General features: G+C 58.7%; 3 protein-coding genes across 6 annotated transcripts in view; 1 reads left to right on the plus strand and 2 right to left on the minus strand.

The window, feature by feature from the left end:
* Positions 1 to 7,190, minus strand: part of WWP2 (WW domain containing E3 ubiquitin protein ligase 2) — a 42,372-nt gene extending 35,182 nt beyond the window's left edge. Inside the window, exons 1-4 of one of the 3 annotated variants that reach the window (XM_075765703.1) lie at positions 7,115 to 7,190; positions 3,824 to 3,907; positions 2,957 to 3,104; positions 2,533 to 2,651 (exon numbers count right to left, since the gene is read on the minus strand). In XM_075765703.1, the coding sequence (XP_075621818.1) occupies positions 2,533 to 2,651; positions 2,957 to 3,104; positions 3,824 to 3,907; positions 7,115 to 7,160 (397 nt within the window). In that variant the 5' untranslated portion in view covers positions 7,161 to 7,190. Of the gene's footprint in view, positions 1 to 2,532; positions 2,652 to 2,956; positions 3,105 to 3,823; positions 3,908 to 6,938; positions 7,071 to 7,114 lie in introns of those variants that run through there. The other 2 variants (XM_075765701.1, XM_075765702.1) reach the window with 2 other exon arrangements.
* A 24-nt stretch (positions 7,191 to 7,214) lies between these two features.
* NOB1 (NIN1 (RPN12) binding protein 1 homolog) lies at positions 7,215 to 10,336 on the plus strand. Its single transcript, XM_075765714.1, has 9 exons — positions 7,215 to 7,348; positions 7,755 to 7,887; positions 8,060 to 8,193; positions 8,264 to 8,335; positions 8,446 to 8,583; positions 8,681 to 8,899; positions 9,197 to 9,294; positions 9,394 to 9,538; positions 9,768 to 10,336. The coding sequence occupies exons 1-9, from the start codon at positions 7,271 to 7,273 to the stop codon at positions 10,035 to 10,037; spliced, it is 1,287 nt and encodes a 428-aa protein (XP_075621829.1). The 5' UTR covers positions 7,215 to 7,270; the 3' UTR covers positions 10,038 to 10,336.
* Positions 10,337 to 11,271: 935 nt separating this feature from the next.
* Positions 11,272 to 18,478, minus strand: part of NFAT5 (nuclear factor of activated T cells 5) — a 73,197-nt gene continuing 65,990 nt past the window's right edge. For both annotated transcript variants that reach the window (XM_075765696.1, XM_075765695.1), the window contains one exon: positions 11,272 to 18,281. The gene's annotated coding sequence lies outside the window, so the exon portion shown is untranslated. The remainder of the gene's footprint in view (positions 18,282 to 18,478) is intronic.

Raw genomic sequence — 18,478 nt, forward strand, 5'->3', positions numbered from 1 at the left:
CAGCTCTGCCTGGGGCGCAGCGGCAGGGAAAGAAAAGGCTCTGCAGGACCTGCAGAACCCTGGCATGTGGTGCCACTCAACAAACAGGAGCTTGTTGATGTAACTTGCAACCCGAGCGGCGAGCAATAAAAACGAGCGCCTTCATTGGCGAGCTGCAGCCTGGCTCACTCCAGCGCCTGCACAGACCCGTTGCTCGACACACAGGGGGACCAGCAAAAACCAGCGAGGCCCAGTATCGGCTTCCACGCAGACCGTGGCGCGGTGGAGCGGGCGAGGAGCTCCCGCAGCCTGGGAACAAAGAGGTGCTTCTGCAGCAGGCAGCAGCTCGGGGGCCGGGGCAGGGGGCTGTGCCACTGCAAATGAGCTGTTTTACGGGAGCCTGGGGAGCAGCTCCTGGAAGGCTCCAGCTTGTTTTCTGTGATTGAGCCCATTCTTACCCACCTCTCCGTCTCCCTGGCCAATCCCCTCGAAAGGGGGAGGGTGCTGCCTGCCAGAGGAGAGGCCCCGGCGGCACCTGCCAAGGCGGTGGGAAGCGCAGTGAGCCTGAAAGCAAGGCTGGACCCGCCGGAGCAGGAGCTCCTGCCCGACAGCTCAGGCTGTTAGTTCCAGCAGGCTCTCCCCATCTTCCCGGGAGCTCAGGCTCATTGCCGAGCTCTTTTTCCAGGCTCCAGGCCCCAGAGCTGTGACTCTTCCACCTGAAGCGAGGCGTGCTTGGCAGGAGGACCAACAGGAGGAGCGGGGGGAGCTCCAGCGTCTTCCTGGCAGGCAGGAGCCCTGCACGCACTGCCACAGACGTCACCAGCGGCGAGAACACCACCCCTGCCCAAAAGATGAGCAACCAGAACAACTCTGCCACACCAAGTAGAACTACTGCAGGAACACAAACCAAAGGCCACAGCTACACTCACATATCAGTAACTCTCAGAAAACCCCACCAAAGCCATAATGAACCCAGCTAAGTTAGAAAATGAGCGTGCTGCCCGGCAGGAGCAGCCGTGGGGAAGGTGTGCTCTGCTGAGCACATCTGAGGACAGGGACGGGACGGCCGGGCCCCCGCCAGCGGCAGAGGGCACACACCTTTCACTGCCTTCCCCCAGGCAGAGGGTCACGGGCTGCAATAGGACATTACGTGTCTGACTCGGGAGCGCTTGAAATCCTAAATGCCCGTTGCACACCCTGGCCATTTCCTCAGGCTGGCAGGCAGAGCAAACAGGCTCCCCTCGGCAGGCGAGGAGGCTCCTCGAGGAAGGGGTCTCCCAGGTGCCCAGGGAGTCCCACGGGACCTGCGGGGCACTGGCAGCAGTCTCTGACCCACTCAGAGCTGCAGCAAAGCCCAGGGGCCAAGCAGGGAGTCTGCAGAGCAGAGGAGGGAGCAGACGCCAGGCTAGACAAGATGGGAAGACAAAAGCACATGGCTCGGCCAGGCAGTGCCAGCTGCCCCCAGCCCACAGCAGCACCTTCCCAGCAGGGCAGGGCAGGCTCTGCAGCTTTAAGAGTCCTCCCTCCCAGCCCACGGTGTCAAGGAAAAATCTGACACGTTTTTTCTGGTGGATGTTAACGGACAAGCTAGAACAGCCAGTTGCCTTTTCCATTCATTTTCCACACAGCCCCCTGGGACGCCTGCTAATGAAAGAGCCGATTGTGCCCCTGCAGAGGAGCAGGCAGGTAGGGCGGGAGCAGCAGCCGCTCCAGGAGCCCAGTGCGGCAGGGGAGTCGCACAGCTCGGGAACAAAAAGCAGCAGAGGAGGGTGCCCTGGGGCAGAGACCCCCACCGCAGGCTGTCCAACAGCAGCCCAAGCAACAGGCACCCCAGCCCTATAGCTACGCGGGGCGGACGTTCGGGCCCTCAGGGGCATTGCGAGGTGATGGCAGCGGCAGCAGCGCAGCTCCCCGCATGGCCCTCGCTGCCCCGGCAGGACCAGGTGCCACCCAGGGGCACGGCAGCCTGCCCACCGCAGGGAGCACAGCGGGGACTCCGCTGCGGTTTCACAGCCGGCAGCTGGCAGTGCCAGGGGAAGCAGCTCACCCCAGCCCCTGGCATGGGGGAGAGTCTGAACCAGCCCTGTATCCCCCCGGGGCACGGGAGGCCCCTCTCCCCGCTCAATACCAGGTCTGTCTCTTGCGAGCGGAGGAGCTCGGCTTGGAAAAGACAGAGCGAGCCTTTTCCAGCCCTGCGCAGCCGCTTGCGCGGCCCAAGCCCTGAATGGCCGCCTTTATGCAGTAGCTGCTGTCACAAGCCACACTCCAGCGACCACAAATGGCAGCAAATAGCTGAGGGGTTTGTGTTTCCGCGCAGGCTGCAGCACCCTGGCTAACGGAGGTATGGCTTCTGTCACGCCCCAGCCCCCCGGCCCCGACAGGCGGCCCAGGGTGCACAATGGTGCCTTGTTCTCTCCCAGGGCGGGGAACTGCACGGGAGCCATGGCGGCCCCCGCCTTTCCTCCCCGACACACACCTACGGGGCAGGCGAGGCGCAGGCCCCTAGCCAGGGCGCAGGCCAAGGATCCCCGGTGGGGTCTGGCTCGTACGTACGTTTCCCGCCACTCTTCAGCAGGCTGCCGAGGCTGACGGAGGCGGTGCCCAGAAGCTCGTTCCTCAGGGTATGGCAGCTCCACACCTTCAGGTCCAGGTGGCTCTGAGCCGTGACGTTCCTGCAGAGACCAGAGAAGGGGGCCATCACCGTGGCCTCATCCCTGCTCCACACTCAGGGAGCAGGCAGTGCCAGTCCTGCCAAAGCCAGGGAGCTGAGGGAGGCGGGCAAGGCCATGGGGCAACGGGAGACACCTCCCCTTCCCTCCCGTCCCCCTCCCAGCCTGGCTGTCCCCAGCAGCGTCCTCATCTAGGGGGCAAAGATCTCTGACGTGAGCAGCCCCAGCCCATGGCACCATGGGGTACACCGGGGAGCACAGGGCCAGCCCCAGCACCAGCCTCACACCGGGGAGCCATGGAGACTTACAGAATGAGGACCTCGTTCCACAGCAGCTCAGAGCTCCCCATCTGCTTCCCCGTCTTCTTGGTCTCACTAGGCAGCCCGTCACCCGCCACCTCCACGTAGCAGTTCATCCGTGACGGGCGGCTGTGCACCTTGGGCTTCACGGACACGACTGGGCAGGGGGGACAGGCGGGGGGTCAGGCAGGCGCAGGGGAGACCCTGTCCCCTGTCCCACACGCACACCCTCCGTCCCTGCCAGCTCGGGGTGCCACGACTCACCACAGAGTCAAACTGCTTTGAGGAGAGGGGGAGCGAGGAGGATTGGCACCAGTGGCCATACCCAGGTGCTGCCGTCCCCAGCTCCCGGTCACCACCCGTCCCCAGCTTCACCCACACCCTGGTCCCACACCCCAAGGCTGCAGGAGTGTCACGGTCCCCACAGACACCACCCCACCCCAGGGCTTGTGGGGACGAGGGGGCTCTGCTGGAGTCCTGGGCCGAGGCACCCGCCAGGCTCTGCTCGGCCGTCCCCAGGCCAGCAGCGGCCTGCGCCAGGGCTGTGGGGCAGAGCCGGGACGCAGCTCCGGGGGACGCAGCTCCAGGCATCGGGAGCCATCTCGCGGCCACGGGAGCACCGACGCGGCCCTGGCAGGGCCTCGGAGCCACATCCCGACCGCAGCCGGGGAGAGGAGGCAGCGGCAGAGCCCAGCCGACAGCCGCTCCGCTCCCCTGGGTGCCCATGGGACTCAGGGCAGTGCTGGCCACCCCCAGCCCCTGCTCCCCCCTGAAGGTCTCCCAGCCCGGGGGGGGCAGGCAGAGCACACCTCCCGACCAGACGCACACGAAACCCACATTCCCCGCCAGGACCTCCGGCGAGGCAGCAGGACCCACCTTTCACGGAGAGCTGGGACTTCTCGCAGGGCGGCCCGGCCCTGGCCCTGCTGGAGCCCGCAGCGGCCATGGCATCACCCCCGGCTGGAAGCAGAGAGAAAGGAGACACCTCAGCACCGCTCACACCACGGGGAGGACACCGGGGCCATACTGGGGTCTCCATCAGCCCCTCCGGGCCCGAATGCAGCCTGGCAGTTACTGCAAGTGACCCACATGGCAGGGAGACTCAGCAATGGACAGGCACATGTTCCCTGTCACTCCTGATAAACCAGCCCTGCACCACAGGTGACAGCAACGCTGTGCCCTAGAGAGAGAAAACCCCTTCGACCGCATTGCCGCGGCATGAGGAGAGCTGAGCCTGGCAGTGCTCAGCCCTCTGGACCCCGCATTTGGCAGCTGCAGCTCACCCTGACCCAGAGGTCGCTGCCGATCGCAGCCGGCACAAGGACAGAGCAGTCTCCAAAGCCTTCAGCAGATACGCTGCCTCACGCCCCGCTCCGTGCTGCTGAGCAGCAGCACCGGCTGACGGGCAGCCTGCATGGCCACGGCACAAGGGACCCCTCGGAAAGGAGGGGGCAGTGACGCCGGCAGAACAGAGGAAGGTCCCGTCACAGTGTGGGGAAGCGGCCACATCCCTCAAGGACAGCCCAAATCTCTTCCTGGCAGCAAAATCCCACAGAAAAATCATTCCCATCTACTCTGACGCACTGTGGGGGGACACACTGTGTTCAGCTGCTCTGAACACAGAGAAGGGCTCACACTGCAGAGCAGGCTACGAGCCCAGACCTCCACTTCCTCGCTCTCCGGCGCCACGTCACTGTCACCGCAGGCACAGCGCTTCCCCCTGCCCCTTCTGCTGCAGCTTTCCCTGGAGTCACCCACTGGGGACAGGGAGCGGGTGGGAAGAACACGGGCTGTGACGCCCAGGGACGCTGGCAGAACACGTGGCTGGGCACCTCTGCCAAAAGGACTGACCGCAAAGTAGAAGGATGAGGTCACATATCACGCAGAAGCACGAGGTGCTCGGTCTGGGACCACAGAGTCAGCTATTAACTCGCACCGTCCTCCCGAGCCCGCGGGCAGCAGTCCCCCTCTCCGCACTTCCCAGGCGGAGGAGCTGGAGAGGACACGCCGAGCGCAGGCGCCTGCGGTGGGCGTCAAGGTCACAGATCAGAGGGTCCCTGCCTGCGCAGGGGGCAGGCGGGGGCATTGCTGCCCATCCCTGGGCAGGAGCGAAGAGGAGCCTCAATGCTGTTGCTGGGGCAGCAGCAAGGGCTCAGACGGGTCAAACCTGATCCCCGTCCCAAGCCACCAGCACCCTTCCTGCCTGGCCCTGGACCGGAGCGCCTGCCCACCTCTCCCCGAGTCAGGGGCAGGGGAAAGTAGGAAAAGGGGAGAAGGGCAGCTCCAGGCTCTGCCACCTCCCTGCTTATGCAGGGGTCTCTCTCTTTTCCCTGCCCTCTCCCCACACCCCCACTAGACCTTACCAAGCCCCATCCCAAAGCCAGGTTCCTTTTTAAAAGCAGGGTCTCTGCTCTCCACCCGCTTCGCCACGCCAGCCCCGTGCGACCTCCAGCGCCCCACGCTCAGCCAGTGCCCGCTGCGATCCCCACCTCTGCCAGGAAAACCTCGGCTGGTACCAGACTTGCTGCCGTCCGGGCTCTATCAGATGGTGGCCAGAGGCTCGCTAACACATGCCGATCTCCTCCCCCTCACGAGTGGGGGAGAGCTGACTGATGGTCTTGCACAAGACTAATTGCACTTGCTATTACTACAGTTACTCCTCCTCCAGTTATCCCGGCCCACAGAGCACCCCCACCTTCCCTTAGGATATTGTTATTCCTCATGCGTGTTATGACTCCCCAGCGCCGCATCACCACTTATTTCATTAGCGCCATTAACCAGGCCCACAGAAAACAGCCGGGCGCACGTGCCCTTCCCAAGCAGCAGCTCCTGCGCCAGCCTGCGAGCAGCCCCCAGGCCGGACCGAGCAGCCAGCTTACCCTTCGGGGCCCCTCACGCTAACGGCAGCGCCCCGCGTCCCCAGTTATGTGGTAAGACCCGAGGCTCGTTCCCTCGCAGCGGGGACTCTGGATCCCAGGTCCTCCCTCGCTGACGCGGGTGCTGCCTTTGCTCTTCTTCAGCTGCCCCCCCAGGGCCCCTCTTGGGGTGACACCAGCCCCGCGGCCCTCTGCCAGCTCCATCAGAAAAGGCGATCTGGGGTTCGTTAGTCACCAAGCTTTACCTGTTACAGAAGCATTTCCACTCCCCAGCCCTCGCTCCGCACACACGTCCCCTCACAGCCCAGCCGCTCTCCCCCATTCCCGCTGGGACCCAGCGCCGGGGCGCAGACCAGAGCCACCCCCGCGTGCCGGCCCTGCGCTCACGCTCACCCGAGCGCCCCGTGGCAGAAGAGGACCCTGGTCCCGACCAGCCGCTGGTTTCCCCGCTGCGCCCTCCCACATGACGGCAGAGGCCTGCCCTGTTTGGGCTGCGTTTATCCTTTTTTCTTTTAAATCTTGACTCTCTTCTCCCACTTTCTCTCTTCCCGACTCCACACCATTGCGCTGTCACTTGCTGTAGCGTCCCTGGCCACGTTAAACGCCCCTCCGTGACCAGAAGCCCCCCCCGGGCACAGCCTTCCCCGCCGACCGGCCTTCTCCAGCTCCCGCAGGCTCCATTTGCCGAGGCGGCGTGCGGGCCCGGGGCGCTCCCCCACCGGCACACGCAGGGTTCCCCCTCCCCGGCTTCCCGCGGGGTTCCCGCTGCCCACGGCCCGGGGGGAAGCGGGGCAGCCCGGCCGCCGCTCTGCTAAGGCAAGGCTTGCCCGCGGAGCGGCGGCAGGGCCGGAGCAGCAGTCCCGCGAGCCAGGCACCCCCACCCACCGCCGGGACCGGGCCGGACCCTGCCCCGCAGCCAGAGCCGGGTGCCGGTTCGCCCCGCACAGAACCGGGCCGGGCAGCGGCGGCCGCCGGGGAGGGCGAGGGGAGGCAGAGCGCCCCCGCCACGGCCGGGCTCCGCGGGCCGCGACCGCCGCCCCAGGGACACCGCGAAGAGGAGGCGGCGGCCGGGGCAGCCCCCGCCGCGGGTCCCGCCGCCCCGGGCCGGGCCTCACCTCGTCGGGCCGGTACCGCCCCGGGGCGGGCAGAGCCCGCGGCCGAGCAGCTCCCGGTGCCCCGCCAGGCCCTGCCGGCCAGACGGGAGCGCCTGGGGACCCGGGCCGGACCGGGAGGCTCCGACCCCGTCCCGTCCCACCGCAGCCCCGTCCCGTCCCGTCCCGTCCCGAGTTACCGGCGACCGCTCCACTCCCGCTTCCGGCTCCAGCGCCCGCCGTCATGTGACACCAGCCCGTCACCTGACCGCGCCGCCCGGAAGCGGTCACGCGGCCCGTTCCCGGCCTGCCCCGCGGGCGTGGGGCGCCGCTCCCGGCAGGCAGCGCGCGGGGCCATGGGCCGCGCGGACATGGCGCGCGTGCCGCACGTCGTGGCTGACACCGGCGCGTTCCTCAGCGCCGCCCCGCTGCAGGTACGGGGGGACCGGGGGAACCGGGGGGACCGGGGGGAACCGGGGGGACCGGGGGGAACCGGGGGGACTGGGAGAGGCCGGGGGGGACCGGGGGGAACCGGGGGGACTGGGAGAGGCCGGGGGGACCTGGGGGACCGGGAGTGGCTGGGGGGGGGACCGGGGGGGACCGGGGGGACCGGGAGAGGCTGGGGGGGACCGGGAGAGGCCGGGGGCACGGGGGGGAACCGGGGGGACTGGGAGAGGCCGGGGGGACCTGGGGGACCGGGAGTGGCTGGGGGGGGGACCGGGGGGAACTGGGGGACCGGGGGGGACCGGGGGGACCGGGAGAGGCTGGGGGGGACCGGGAGAGGCCGGGGGCACGGGGGGAACCGGCTCGGCCCGGCCCGGTGTGACGGCCCGCCCGCAGGACATCGCGCAGAACCTGTACACCGTGCCTGAGGTGCTGGCCGAGATCCGTGACAGACCGACGCGCCGCCGCCTGGCCGCCCTGCCCTGCGAGCTGCACCTCCGCCGCCCGCGGCCCGACCTCCTGCGGCTCGGTGAGTACCGGCTGCCCGCGGCCCGACCTCCTGCGGCTCGGTGAGTACCGGCTGCCCGCGGCCCGGCCCCTGCGGCTCGGTGAGTACCGGCTGCCCGCGGCCCGGCCCCTGCGGCTCGGGGTGGCCCGGCCCGGCCCGGCCCGACGGCACCTTCCCTTCCCCCGCCCCGCAGTGACCGAGTTCTCCAAGAAGACCGGGGACTACCCCAGCCTCTCGGCCGCCGACCTGCAGGTGCTCGCCCTCACCTGCCAGCTGCAGGCCGAGACCGACGGCCCCGGCTGCCTCCGCTGGGAGCCCCAGGACAAGGTAGGGCCCACGCCGGGGATGGGGTCCCGTCCCCGGGCTGCCCCGCCGACCCCCCGTGCTGCCTCCCCAGGTGCGGCTCAGCTCCACCCCGCGGCACCCCGAGGCCCCCCTGCACCTCGCCGGCTTCCACCTGCCCGCCAAGGTAAGGGACGGGGACGGGGCCCTCCAGGCCACGGGGACGAGGACGCGGCCCCGCAGAGCCCACAGGCAGTGGCGGGCGAGGGACCCCCCCTGTTCTTTGTCCCCCCACAGCACAGGCGCCCGGGGAAGGGCCAGCGTCAGCCCAGCCCCGAGAGGAGCAGGGTCCCGTCTGAGAGCGACGAGTTCAGCTCCTTCCTCTACTGGCGAGCACCCCTGCCCAGCATCGAGGAGGAGCTGCAGGAACTCCTGGTGAGACCTGGAGCCTCCCCTCCCCTCGCTGTCCTTCCTACCCTGGTTTCTGCCCGGAGCGTGGCGTGTGCCATAGCTGACCCTCTCCTTCCCACAGAAAGCTCAAGCCATCTCCGTTAGCCCAGAGACCACTGAGGAGCACCAGAGCCCTGAGGATGGGGCCAGTGCTGAGGAAGAAGAGGACGAGGAGGAGAGCGATGATGAAGGCTGGATAACACCCAGCAACCTCAAGCAGGTGCAGCAGGATGCAGGTCACTGTGACACTGCTCCCGTCGGCGTCCAGGTCGGCTGCGTCACCACTGACTTCGCCATGCAGGTGGGTGCTGGCTGCTGCCCTGCACAGGGGCTGGTGCGGTGGGCTCAGGGCACTTCTCACATTACTCAAACCTCCGGGCAGTTACACCAGCACACCGAGAGAGGAGCACGTCCCCTGGATGGGACGAGAGCGGCTTTGCGACAGTTCCTTTTGTCTTAGAACAGCCGGTTCTCTGCGGCGCAGAGGCCTCTTGTGAAGCCGTTGGGGGTGCCGCCCTCAGCCTCGGCTGGCAAACCCCAGCTAAAGTCCCCAGCGGTCCCAGCTCACGGCAGTCCGCTTTCTCCCTCCTCGTTGCAGAACGTGCTGCTGCAGATGGGCCTCCACGTGCTGGCAGTGAACGGCATGCTGATCCGCCAGGCCAGGAGCTACATCCTCCGCTGCCACGGCTGCTTCAAGTGAGCACGCGTGTGCGGGGCGGTGCCGCCCTCGGCGCGGGCATGGGGCTGTGCGGGCGATCCTGTGTTCCGTGACCCCCCTCTGTGCCTGTCTTGCAGGACCACGTCGGACATGACCAAGGTTTTCTGCCCCCACTGCGGTAACAAGACCCTGAAGAAGGTCGCAGTGAGTGTCAGCGATGACGGGAGCCTCCACATGCATTTTTCCCGCAACCCCAAGGTGCTGAACCCCCGAGGGCTCAGGGTGAGTCGTGCCACGGGCCGGGCGGTGCTGCTGGGCCAAGGGCCTGGCCTGCGGTGGTGGGTCAGAAGGAATCGAAGTGAAGCTGCCCTCCTCCTCCAGATGTTCTGCCTGACCCAGGGCTTTTGGGCTTCGTTCGAGCTTTCGGGCTCAGCTCCCCTCTAGAGGCCTGCCTCGCCTTTGAGCGAGCGTTGCCCCTGAAGCCAGTTTAATGGCGGTTTTTCTCCTGCAGTACCCGCTGCCGGCCCCAAAAGGAGGGAAGCACGCAAACAACCCTCACCTGGTGGAAGACCAGCCCTTCCCACAGCAGCGGCTCTCCCGCAAGGCCAGGCAGAAGACCAACGTCTTCGACCCCGACTACATCGCCGGGGTCTCGCCCTTTGCGGAAAACGACATCTACAGCCGCGCGGCCAACCTGCAAATCCGGGACGCAGCCCTGGGTGCTGGCAGGAGGCGCCTGAACCCCAACGCTGTCACAAAGAAGTTTGTGAAGAGGAGGTGAAGGGCGGGACGGGGCCGGCTGCGGCCGGCGCTGCGAGGGAGCGTCCACCCGGGCCTCGCGTGTTGCTGCCCCACGGCTCCGGGCGGGCGAGGCCTCTCCCAGCCCCCTCCCAAAGGAGCCACTGGCACTTCCCGTCCACACGTCTCGGGTGCCTGAAGAGCGGCCAGTGACTGGGGGTGACGGTCATTGGGTTGGGGGGGGGCAGAGCAGGGGGGAGCTGGGCGAGGGTCCCTGCTCAGCTGCAGCCCCCCCAGGCCGGGGCTGCTTTGCTAATAAACACCAAAACCCGCGGTGCCGCAGCTCCCTCTGGTCTCTGCGGCTGCCTGTGCCAGGCTGACGGGCTGGGGCGTGCCTTCCTCCCAGCCTCAAGAGGAAGAGGAGGCTGAGGAAGGTTTCTCAGGGCGTTTTGTCCCGTGGCACTAGTGAGGGGGATGGCTGACGAGTGCTGGCAGCAGCGCAGGGAGGGGGCGAAGGCAGGGGATTGTGTGTGCCCCCGCACTGCACAGCTACGTCTGGCCCCTCTGGAGGAGAGGTGCTGGGGCAGAGTCTTTCAGTCTCGCCGTACTGCGTTCTGCCCGGCCGCTGGGGCAAGCGCCGTGTGTCGTCTTACCCCTGTTGTAATTTTTCAGAATTGCAATTCGCTGATCCCGGCCCCATGGTCCTGCCGCAGATCAGCAGGGAGGGAGGGGAACACGCACCTGAGCCCCGGCCACCCCAGGTCACCGGGAGCGCGTTGGCACAAACACTCTAAAGCTGCGGATAAAGTCAGCCCGTGCTGACGCGCACAGGAATTCTGCTGGCGGGGCCTCAGTTGGCTCAGGGTCTCTGACATCGCCTCCCCCGGGCAGCGCTGCCCCCGCAGAGCTCCACACACCCCCCCTACGTCCCTCAGACAGAATCCTGCTTTGGGCCAGCTGGGAAAACGTCCTTGACTGTTCCTGAATGTGCAGGCTGGGGCTTGGGGCCTAAAGCTGCTATTAATTATATACGTACAGGTGGGTACTTTGGGCTTAGCGCCGCAAAATCGGGCAGAAATGTTGCAAAGTTTTTCACAAGTGCACGCAACGTGGTGCCTTTTCCAACGCAGCAGCTCCAGCCGAATACTCGGCCCAGGGTTCCTGCCTTCCCAGCGTTTCCCGACCCCAGGGTTCCCAGACGGGTTTATTCTGTGCTGAAGAACGGGCTCTTTCGCCAACTGAGAGAAGATGCCCTTGGAAAAAAACCACAACAAGACTTTACACTGCAAAATGAAAACTTTCATTGTTTTATTCTTGACTGCGGCTGTTTACAGAAATATAGTTGCGAGTATACAAATGTCCCAATAGAAGCAAAATATTTTTATTTTTTTAATATTCAACAAGTTATCACAGGATAGCTAAAAACATAGATGCAAATGAAATATCCCCTCATAGAACAAACTGAAAACACCGGGTATCAGTGTCTTGAAATCCCAACTACGAAAGCCATTATACACAGAAATGCACAGAGGAATATCTGGTGCTACTTTCACATTGCAGGACAGGGGAAGAGGCAGCTCAGCGGTGGATCAGTGCGCCCCAGGAAAACACGGCAGAAAGGCGGGTAAACCACTCGCAGATGCAGCTGGCAACAGAGGTAGAAAGCTCTGAAGGGTTTTGGAGCTTACTCGTTAATAATGAGCTCAGATCTAAAGATTTCCAATTGCCTCATTTCAAATAATGTCCAGAATTTAAAAAAAAATAAATAAAAATGCTTCAGGCATACTGTGGTCTGCTTGAGCAGGATACTGGAATGTGGTGTCCCGCTTGTGATACCGCTTCCCCCCAGTGCCGATACCCGAGGGCGGCCGCGCTGCCGCGTGGGGACCCATCACACGAGGACCCGCTGCCAGGCCCCCGGCTCCGGCCCAGGACTGGAAAGGAGCAAAGGGCACCCAGGGGATCCAAACGCGGGACCCTTTGTGCCTCTGAGTCCTGGAGCAAATGCAGAGAGCTGGGAGAGGTCAGAGGGGGCTGCCGCCGGGTGCCGCGGTTCTGGAGGCTGAAGCAGCCGCCTGCAAAGAGCGCGGGCGAGTGTCCCAGTGAGCAGGGAAACCCTCGGACTCCTCACCCTTCTCCCCAAACACCTGAATCCTACGAGGCAATTTCACGACCTCTACCAGCAGAAGGTGCGGCAGCAGCTCTGCATCTGCGGAGGCAGCGGAGATCGGACCTGCAAGGGATGGGCAAGAGAAGGAATCGGGACGGTCGCTTTGGCGGAGGCGCTCGGAGAAAGCCGGTACCAGGACAGTAACGTCCAGCCGGCAACTTAATGCCACCCCGCAGTGACACACCTGATGTGGCCTGAAGAGAAAATACATGCCAGGGCTTTTACGATCTGGATTTCTGAGAGCTGAATTTCTCTCACAAGCTGTAAGAAATCGGTACGAGTCAGGGCACGGCTAGAAACCAGGGAGAGCTTTCACCAGCTTTCACGGAGAGGCTTTTCTAGGTATCGCCTGGTGCAGTACAGTTAAAAAAAGAATTTAAAGGTGCCCCTGCCTTTACCAGACCAGAGAGGAGAGGAACGACAGATCAAGCTTCACCTTCCCAATCCAAACCAACCCCGCTGCGCGGCAGCCGGGATGCTTCGCTAGGCAAGAACATTCAATGACCCCCACCGGGAGACTGGCTCCCGCGCAGCAGCGCAGCCACCGCTGTTCCCTCCCGGCACGAGCCGCGGGAGACGGAGAACGGAAAAGCTCCCGGAGCCGGGAGTCACTTGGAAGGTGGCGGGGAGCAGGCGGATGCAGAACGCCTCTGCTGCCGCGTTTCCCGAGCCCATCCGGCGGGCAAGGCGTTCGGTTCTACCGTTCTGCTAACGGCACATCTGCGATTCTTAATAAAAATATATAAAAATACAAAAGTGTACAGCTGTTTTAAACCCAGGGATATTCCCGACGTTCACAAGCAGAGCGAGTTTCTGGAGCAACGTTGCCAACGGCGCCACGTGTACAGTACTGAAAGGTGTTTATACAACTACTACCGAGTTACTACAAAAACCTTGGTAAATGCTAAGGAAAAGTACTATATTTCTGGTTTATAAAAATGTAAAGATAAGAGTATTCTATGTGTGTGTCTACTAATTATTTCTATGTAATAGATATAGGATTCCTCTATATACACATATATAACCCTACAATATACAGGCCTGGCATATTTACACACCGCCACAGGTTGCAGGAAAGGCGAAGCCTCTCCTCCCGTGCAACCCCTCAGCGCCCCACGCGCAGCTGCGGGATTTCTCGAGTCCCCTCGTACCGCAGTTCACCTCCTGCTGCCTTTTTCCTTGTGGGTAACCACCCCCGATCCGCGTCCGAGGGGGATGCTCCGCGCGCCATCCCAGCCTGCAGTGGCACAGGCTGTTTGCGGGCTCCACACTGACATACGCAACTGGTGTAACTGGTCCGAGCAGGAACACGAAGTTCTCGCAATCCATCCCAAAGGACGACTCCCCGATAAAACACAAACCCCAAAAGCATCTCGGCACGGGTTTCCTCTTAGCTTCTAAAATAACGGAGCTGCCACCAGTCCCTCTGGAACACAGAAAACACTTATTCCTTGGAAAATACGTTTTGCACTAATGCGACGTGTCACCGGTGATCAGTATTTCTCCTTCTCGCCTTCCGCCTGCGCTCACAGCTCAGAGCACGCGAAGCGACTCCTTCTCCCCGTTCCTGCTTCCACCGCTCGGCCACGAGTCGTAACCCTCGTGTCCTCCCCCGCCAGCCCCCGAAACAGCGACCCACGTCTGCCGCGCAGCCGCAGGAGATTCAACAACTGACGGCAAAACCCTCTTCTCACGCTTACTGACCGTGCGCACACACACACGCTAGTCCAGTAACAACTTTTTGATTTTGCTTTTTAATAAATCACCTTTCCCGCTACTCAAATAGCGAATTAAACTCTACTTTATCCCAAACAAGCTTCCGACTTGTTTGGGATTCTTTCTGAGGTCTCTGGAAAGGTAACAGGAGTAAAAAAATCTGCTCGGACAAGTTTTCTTTTTAGAAACGATATCCTAAATCAATACAACAGACGCTTTAAAAAAAAGTCCAACTCATCTAAATTAGGGGAATGTCCACTGATACAGCTGCCCAGACTTAGGATTTCCAGTAAAAAAACCTGCCGAAGTTCCGAACGCTTAACTGTGCGTGCTTTAGTCTATCTTAACACTACATAGGAAGCGACCGCCCTGTCAGTAATTAATTCTAATAAAATGGTCGGTGATTAAACATCCACTTTGAAACAGCAAAGCTGAAATTGTCTCTTCAACTATTTTTCTGTTAAAATACTAGCAAAGCACTCAGCTCGAGTAAGGAGATCAGCCGGCGAAGAGGCAATTAATAACAAAACGCGGACTGGCCAATTAAGCACAAAGCTCCGACAACGTCCTGCAGGGAGATGTTTACCCAAGAACTTCGTGTGTTACGCATCATCCACGTCACTTTATTTCTGTATCTCTGTTTGGCAGCGTGTGAGCGGACCAGAGAACGCAGCACAAGCCCCGAGCTCTGCAGCTGTTCGTTTTTCACCAAGTAGCATCTTCTGTGTTTAATTGCTGCTCTGTGGATACGACAGTAACGACCGTAACTCCTCCTTTACAACAACGTCAGGAACTTCAGGTTTATTAGAGACTCGTGTCTCGGTATCTTCTAACTCTCTCGACCAAACGGGACCGGACCTGGCACCACCGCCTCAGCCCCGCAGGCAACGGGCAGTGCCAGTGCGAGCGTGCGGAGGAGTAAGCACAATGAACAATTAAAAAAAAAAAAAAAAAAAAAAAAAAAAAAAAAAAAAGGCAGAGTAAGCTCCAAGTATCCACTGCTAACACCCCAAAGGTCAATGTTCGGGACTGATACGCTACGGATGTGGCTCACACCACTCTTGGGTCTTTCTGCCATGAAATCCCGCAGCCTGCCAGGTCTTTACTGTTTTGCCAAACCTCTCGTTACCCTCATTAAGAGCTGTCTGCAAGCAGCGCTTCAAGCACTAATCAACCGCTGAGCAATCTCTTCTTTCATAAGACAAATACTTTTTGTAACCAAATTACATGTTCAAAGTGTTGTACATTTAAACACTGACCTAAAATGAGCAAATTTAACACAGGATAGGTGTTATCCAGAAGTGAAAAATGTGATAGCACAGCCCTTTTTTTATTCATTTTATTTTTTTTTACATTTTTTTTTTCTCTTCTCTCCACAAGCGCCCCAAAATACACCCACAATTCAATCATACCCTTCCCCTGGAGCTGTAGCAGTCTCGGTACGAAGTTCTCCTTTGGACACCCACCTCGGTAAATGGAGAATTGGTCCCTGGTGACTTGGCACTGACCACCAGCACCTCAACGTAAGGATACACCCCTTCGAACAACGGAACGAATCGAAGCAGCACACGAGTGAATTTTTATCATTCCTATTACTTCTTCTGTGTATGAAGGCCCCAGATGATGCCCAGCAGCTCGTCCTGGGACTGCGATCCTGCAAACGCCACCAGTTCCTGTCTGAATAACTGGCTACCGGCTTCCACGACCATCTGGAAGTTGTTTCGGTCCATAATTCTCAGTCTTCTACATCGCCTCGTGTAGCATTTAGTCAATGCTGCAAGATCGCTGTTTTCATGTCATGAACCATAACGGGATTTTGTTAATATTTTGTCTTAGCAGGGGAAAGAAAAAAAAACAAACCAAAAACAAACCAAAAAAATCACAGAAAGAAAAGTATGGTTCAGGGTTATAAAGCAGCTCTGGACATTATGAAGCAGGGAATTCTTTTTATCATGATTAAAATTTTAAACATTTTAGCATAATCATAAATTAAGAGTTAAAACACAGAGGCGCTAATAATAAAATATTAAATAGACAATGATAGTGGATAAAAGCTGAATGGCTCATTCTGAATGAAACCCCATTGTTTTATATACGCCTAAATGCCTACGGGTTTCCTGACTAGATCGTATTGCTGAGTGACAGACACACCAAAACACACAGCGAAGCTTCTCATAGCCAGGTGGAACGATACACTGCCTGATGGAATGGCGAGAGATGAACGAGTTCTTTATGTTGCAAAAAGTACTTAAATACTCAATAAGGACATAACAAACCCCACCCCACCCCACTGTTATCAGACGCCACGTTGTGGTAGAACATCAGACAAACTCACAAATTTACCACAAAAATGTGTGGCAAAAAGAATATTTTATATATATGTATATATATAAATTTTTATATTTATGCCAATGTACTCACTCAGTACAAATAGCAAAATAGTATACCATTTCCTAAATACAAAATATAGCTTTCCAAAAAAATGAAACACACATTAGATATAAACCATCCAAAACTTGAACGATTGAAAACTGTATTCAAAATTAAATGACCCAGAGCAGGTCTCTTTCTGAAAAGTTCCCTTCATATCGGCAAGAAGCCTTACTACTGAAAACGTAATTCAATGCCTCTCAATGAGAGAGAGAAAGAGAGAGACAGAAAGAGCGTGAACGTGATGACAGACCGACAAACGGGGAGAACCATTAAACAGAAACTCTACACGGCTCAACTACGCACACAAGGTACGGGGAAAAAAAAACACACACGGTGAACAGACTATAGGAACTGAAAAACTACGTACAGACTATCCTTTGTTATTTAAAATAACAAAAATGAAAAATGACGTGATACCAACTACTCTCTACCAAGGCGTAACAGCCATACGTGACAGCTGTTTGGCTCTAACCGCTGCAACAGCTTTCTACCTGCAGGAGGAGGAGAACAGAGATCTGACGGAGGCCGTGGTGAGAGAGCACAAAACTGTCCGGATAGTTGGAGCACCCAAAAAATTCACAATCCTCACAACACAACTGCATGGTCTGGAGTGGGTTGTTTTTACATTCGGTAACATCAGTCACTGGTATTTCATTGAACTTTTTCTTTTTAATCAAAACATGACAATCTAGAAACTAGACTTGGGGGGATTGTTGGTAGAAAAAAAAAAAATCACTTCAAAACTGCAATGAGCTCTATGTGCTACGAAGATGCAACAGCTCAGGATGCAGTGAAACTTTCGAGGATGCCCCCAAATGATGTCATTTGCCCCCTACTTGGAGTAACGTCAAGCTGAAGGTTTGCATCAGTAAGAGCTGGAAACGGACTGGTAAAGGGGGATTCCTGCATTGAGAAGGCAGTGGAGAAATTGCTTCCTCTTTCCTTAGTCCTTGATTATTTGTCGAAGCTTCTACTGACTAAGCAATTTTACGTCATAGATTCCTAAAAGCTGCTTCTGATCGTTAAAGCCAGTAGGATATTTACGTCTTTTTTAAAAACGCGGTATGAAACTGAGGGAGAGAGGAGGAAAACCATGAAAAGAAAGAAAGGGAGAAGGCTGGTTTGAGAACGGATAACGCAGCTTTGCCGAGCTCTAACCCATACAATCGGAGTGAGACAGAGAGGAGTTCTTTCCTCGGCCAGGCAGAACGTTCCTTTCAAGCTGAAGGTATTTTAGTGGGTAAGATTTTAAGAGCAAACTGTAACTGAAAGCTCCCCTTCGTTCCTTCCTGCTGTTAGAGCCACCAAAGCCTTGCTCTATGTACAGTTACATTTAAAAGACACGGAAAACCGTTAATCGCCTGCTCAGATGGGAAGCCCCCACCTCTGGCTAGCTACAGGAGCGATTCTCTGCTTGTTTATTACAGTTAGCAATATTTTTCATTGCCACCTACTGCGATTACAGAATCGCAGCGTTAGCTCTCCACTGGACCGTAACACACGCGATCCCTTCGCGTACTGACAGCTACGAGTCGTGACTCGTGTCACAGGCGTTCGATGTTTCTGCTTCAGAAGCTTTTCTAGTCAAAAGAGGGGACGTGAAGAAGGAAGAGGAGGGAAAAAAAAGTAAACGTGGTAACATGGATTACCTTCTAACGACAATAATAACTGACCAGGTATGCTTTACACTGAAGAGCACCCCACTGTTAATGAGGTTTAGGACTCTAGTAACAGTACAATCCCATGCCCTAGTAAAACAAAGCATAGCTTTTCAGCATTATTGGCACTACGAATCCCAAATACTATGGTCACAGCCTTAGGTGCTAGACGCTGCAATTGGCCACGTGTGTGCTCTTTAGAGAAGAGGGCCACTTTTTGACAGAAGCAATCAGTTCCACACAGCCTAATCCAGAGTTGGAAGGTCTGAGAGGATCTGGGAAATCATCACTTTTTTTCTTCACGGAATTTCTGCAGGAAAAAACAAGCAAGCAAAAAAGTTAGGCATAACCAACAAAAGTAATCCTCTCACTTCTGTGTAGTTCATTCCTCTTGAAAGTGTCCTTCACAAGCAGACATGAAATATGAGTATCAAAGGCAGCACTCTCACAGAGCAGGATTACTCTTTCCTTTTTTTTTTTTTTAAAAGTTCAATAACTTCATATACA

This window comes from Balearica regulorum, chromosome 13 (assembly GCF_011004875.1).
Source record: "Balearica regulorum gibbericeps isolate bBalReg1 chromosome 13, bBalReg1.pri, whole genome shotgun sequence".
NCBI classification, from domain to species: Eukaryota; Metazoa; Chordata; class Aves; order Gruiformes; family Gruidae; genus Balearica; species Balearica regulorum.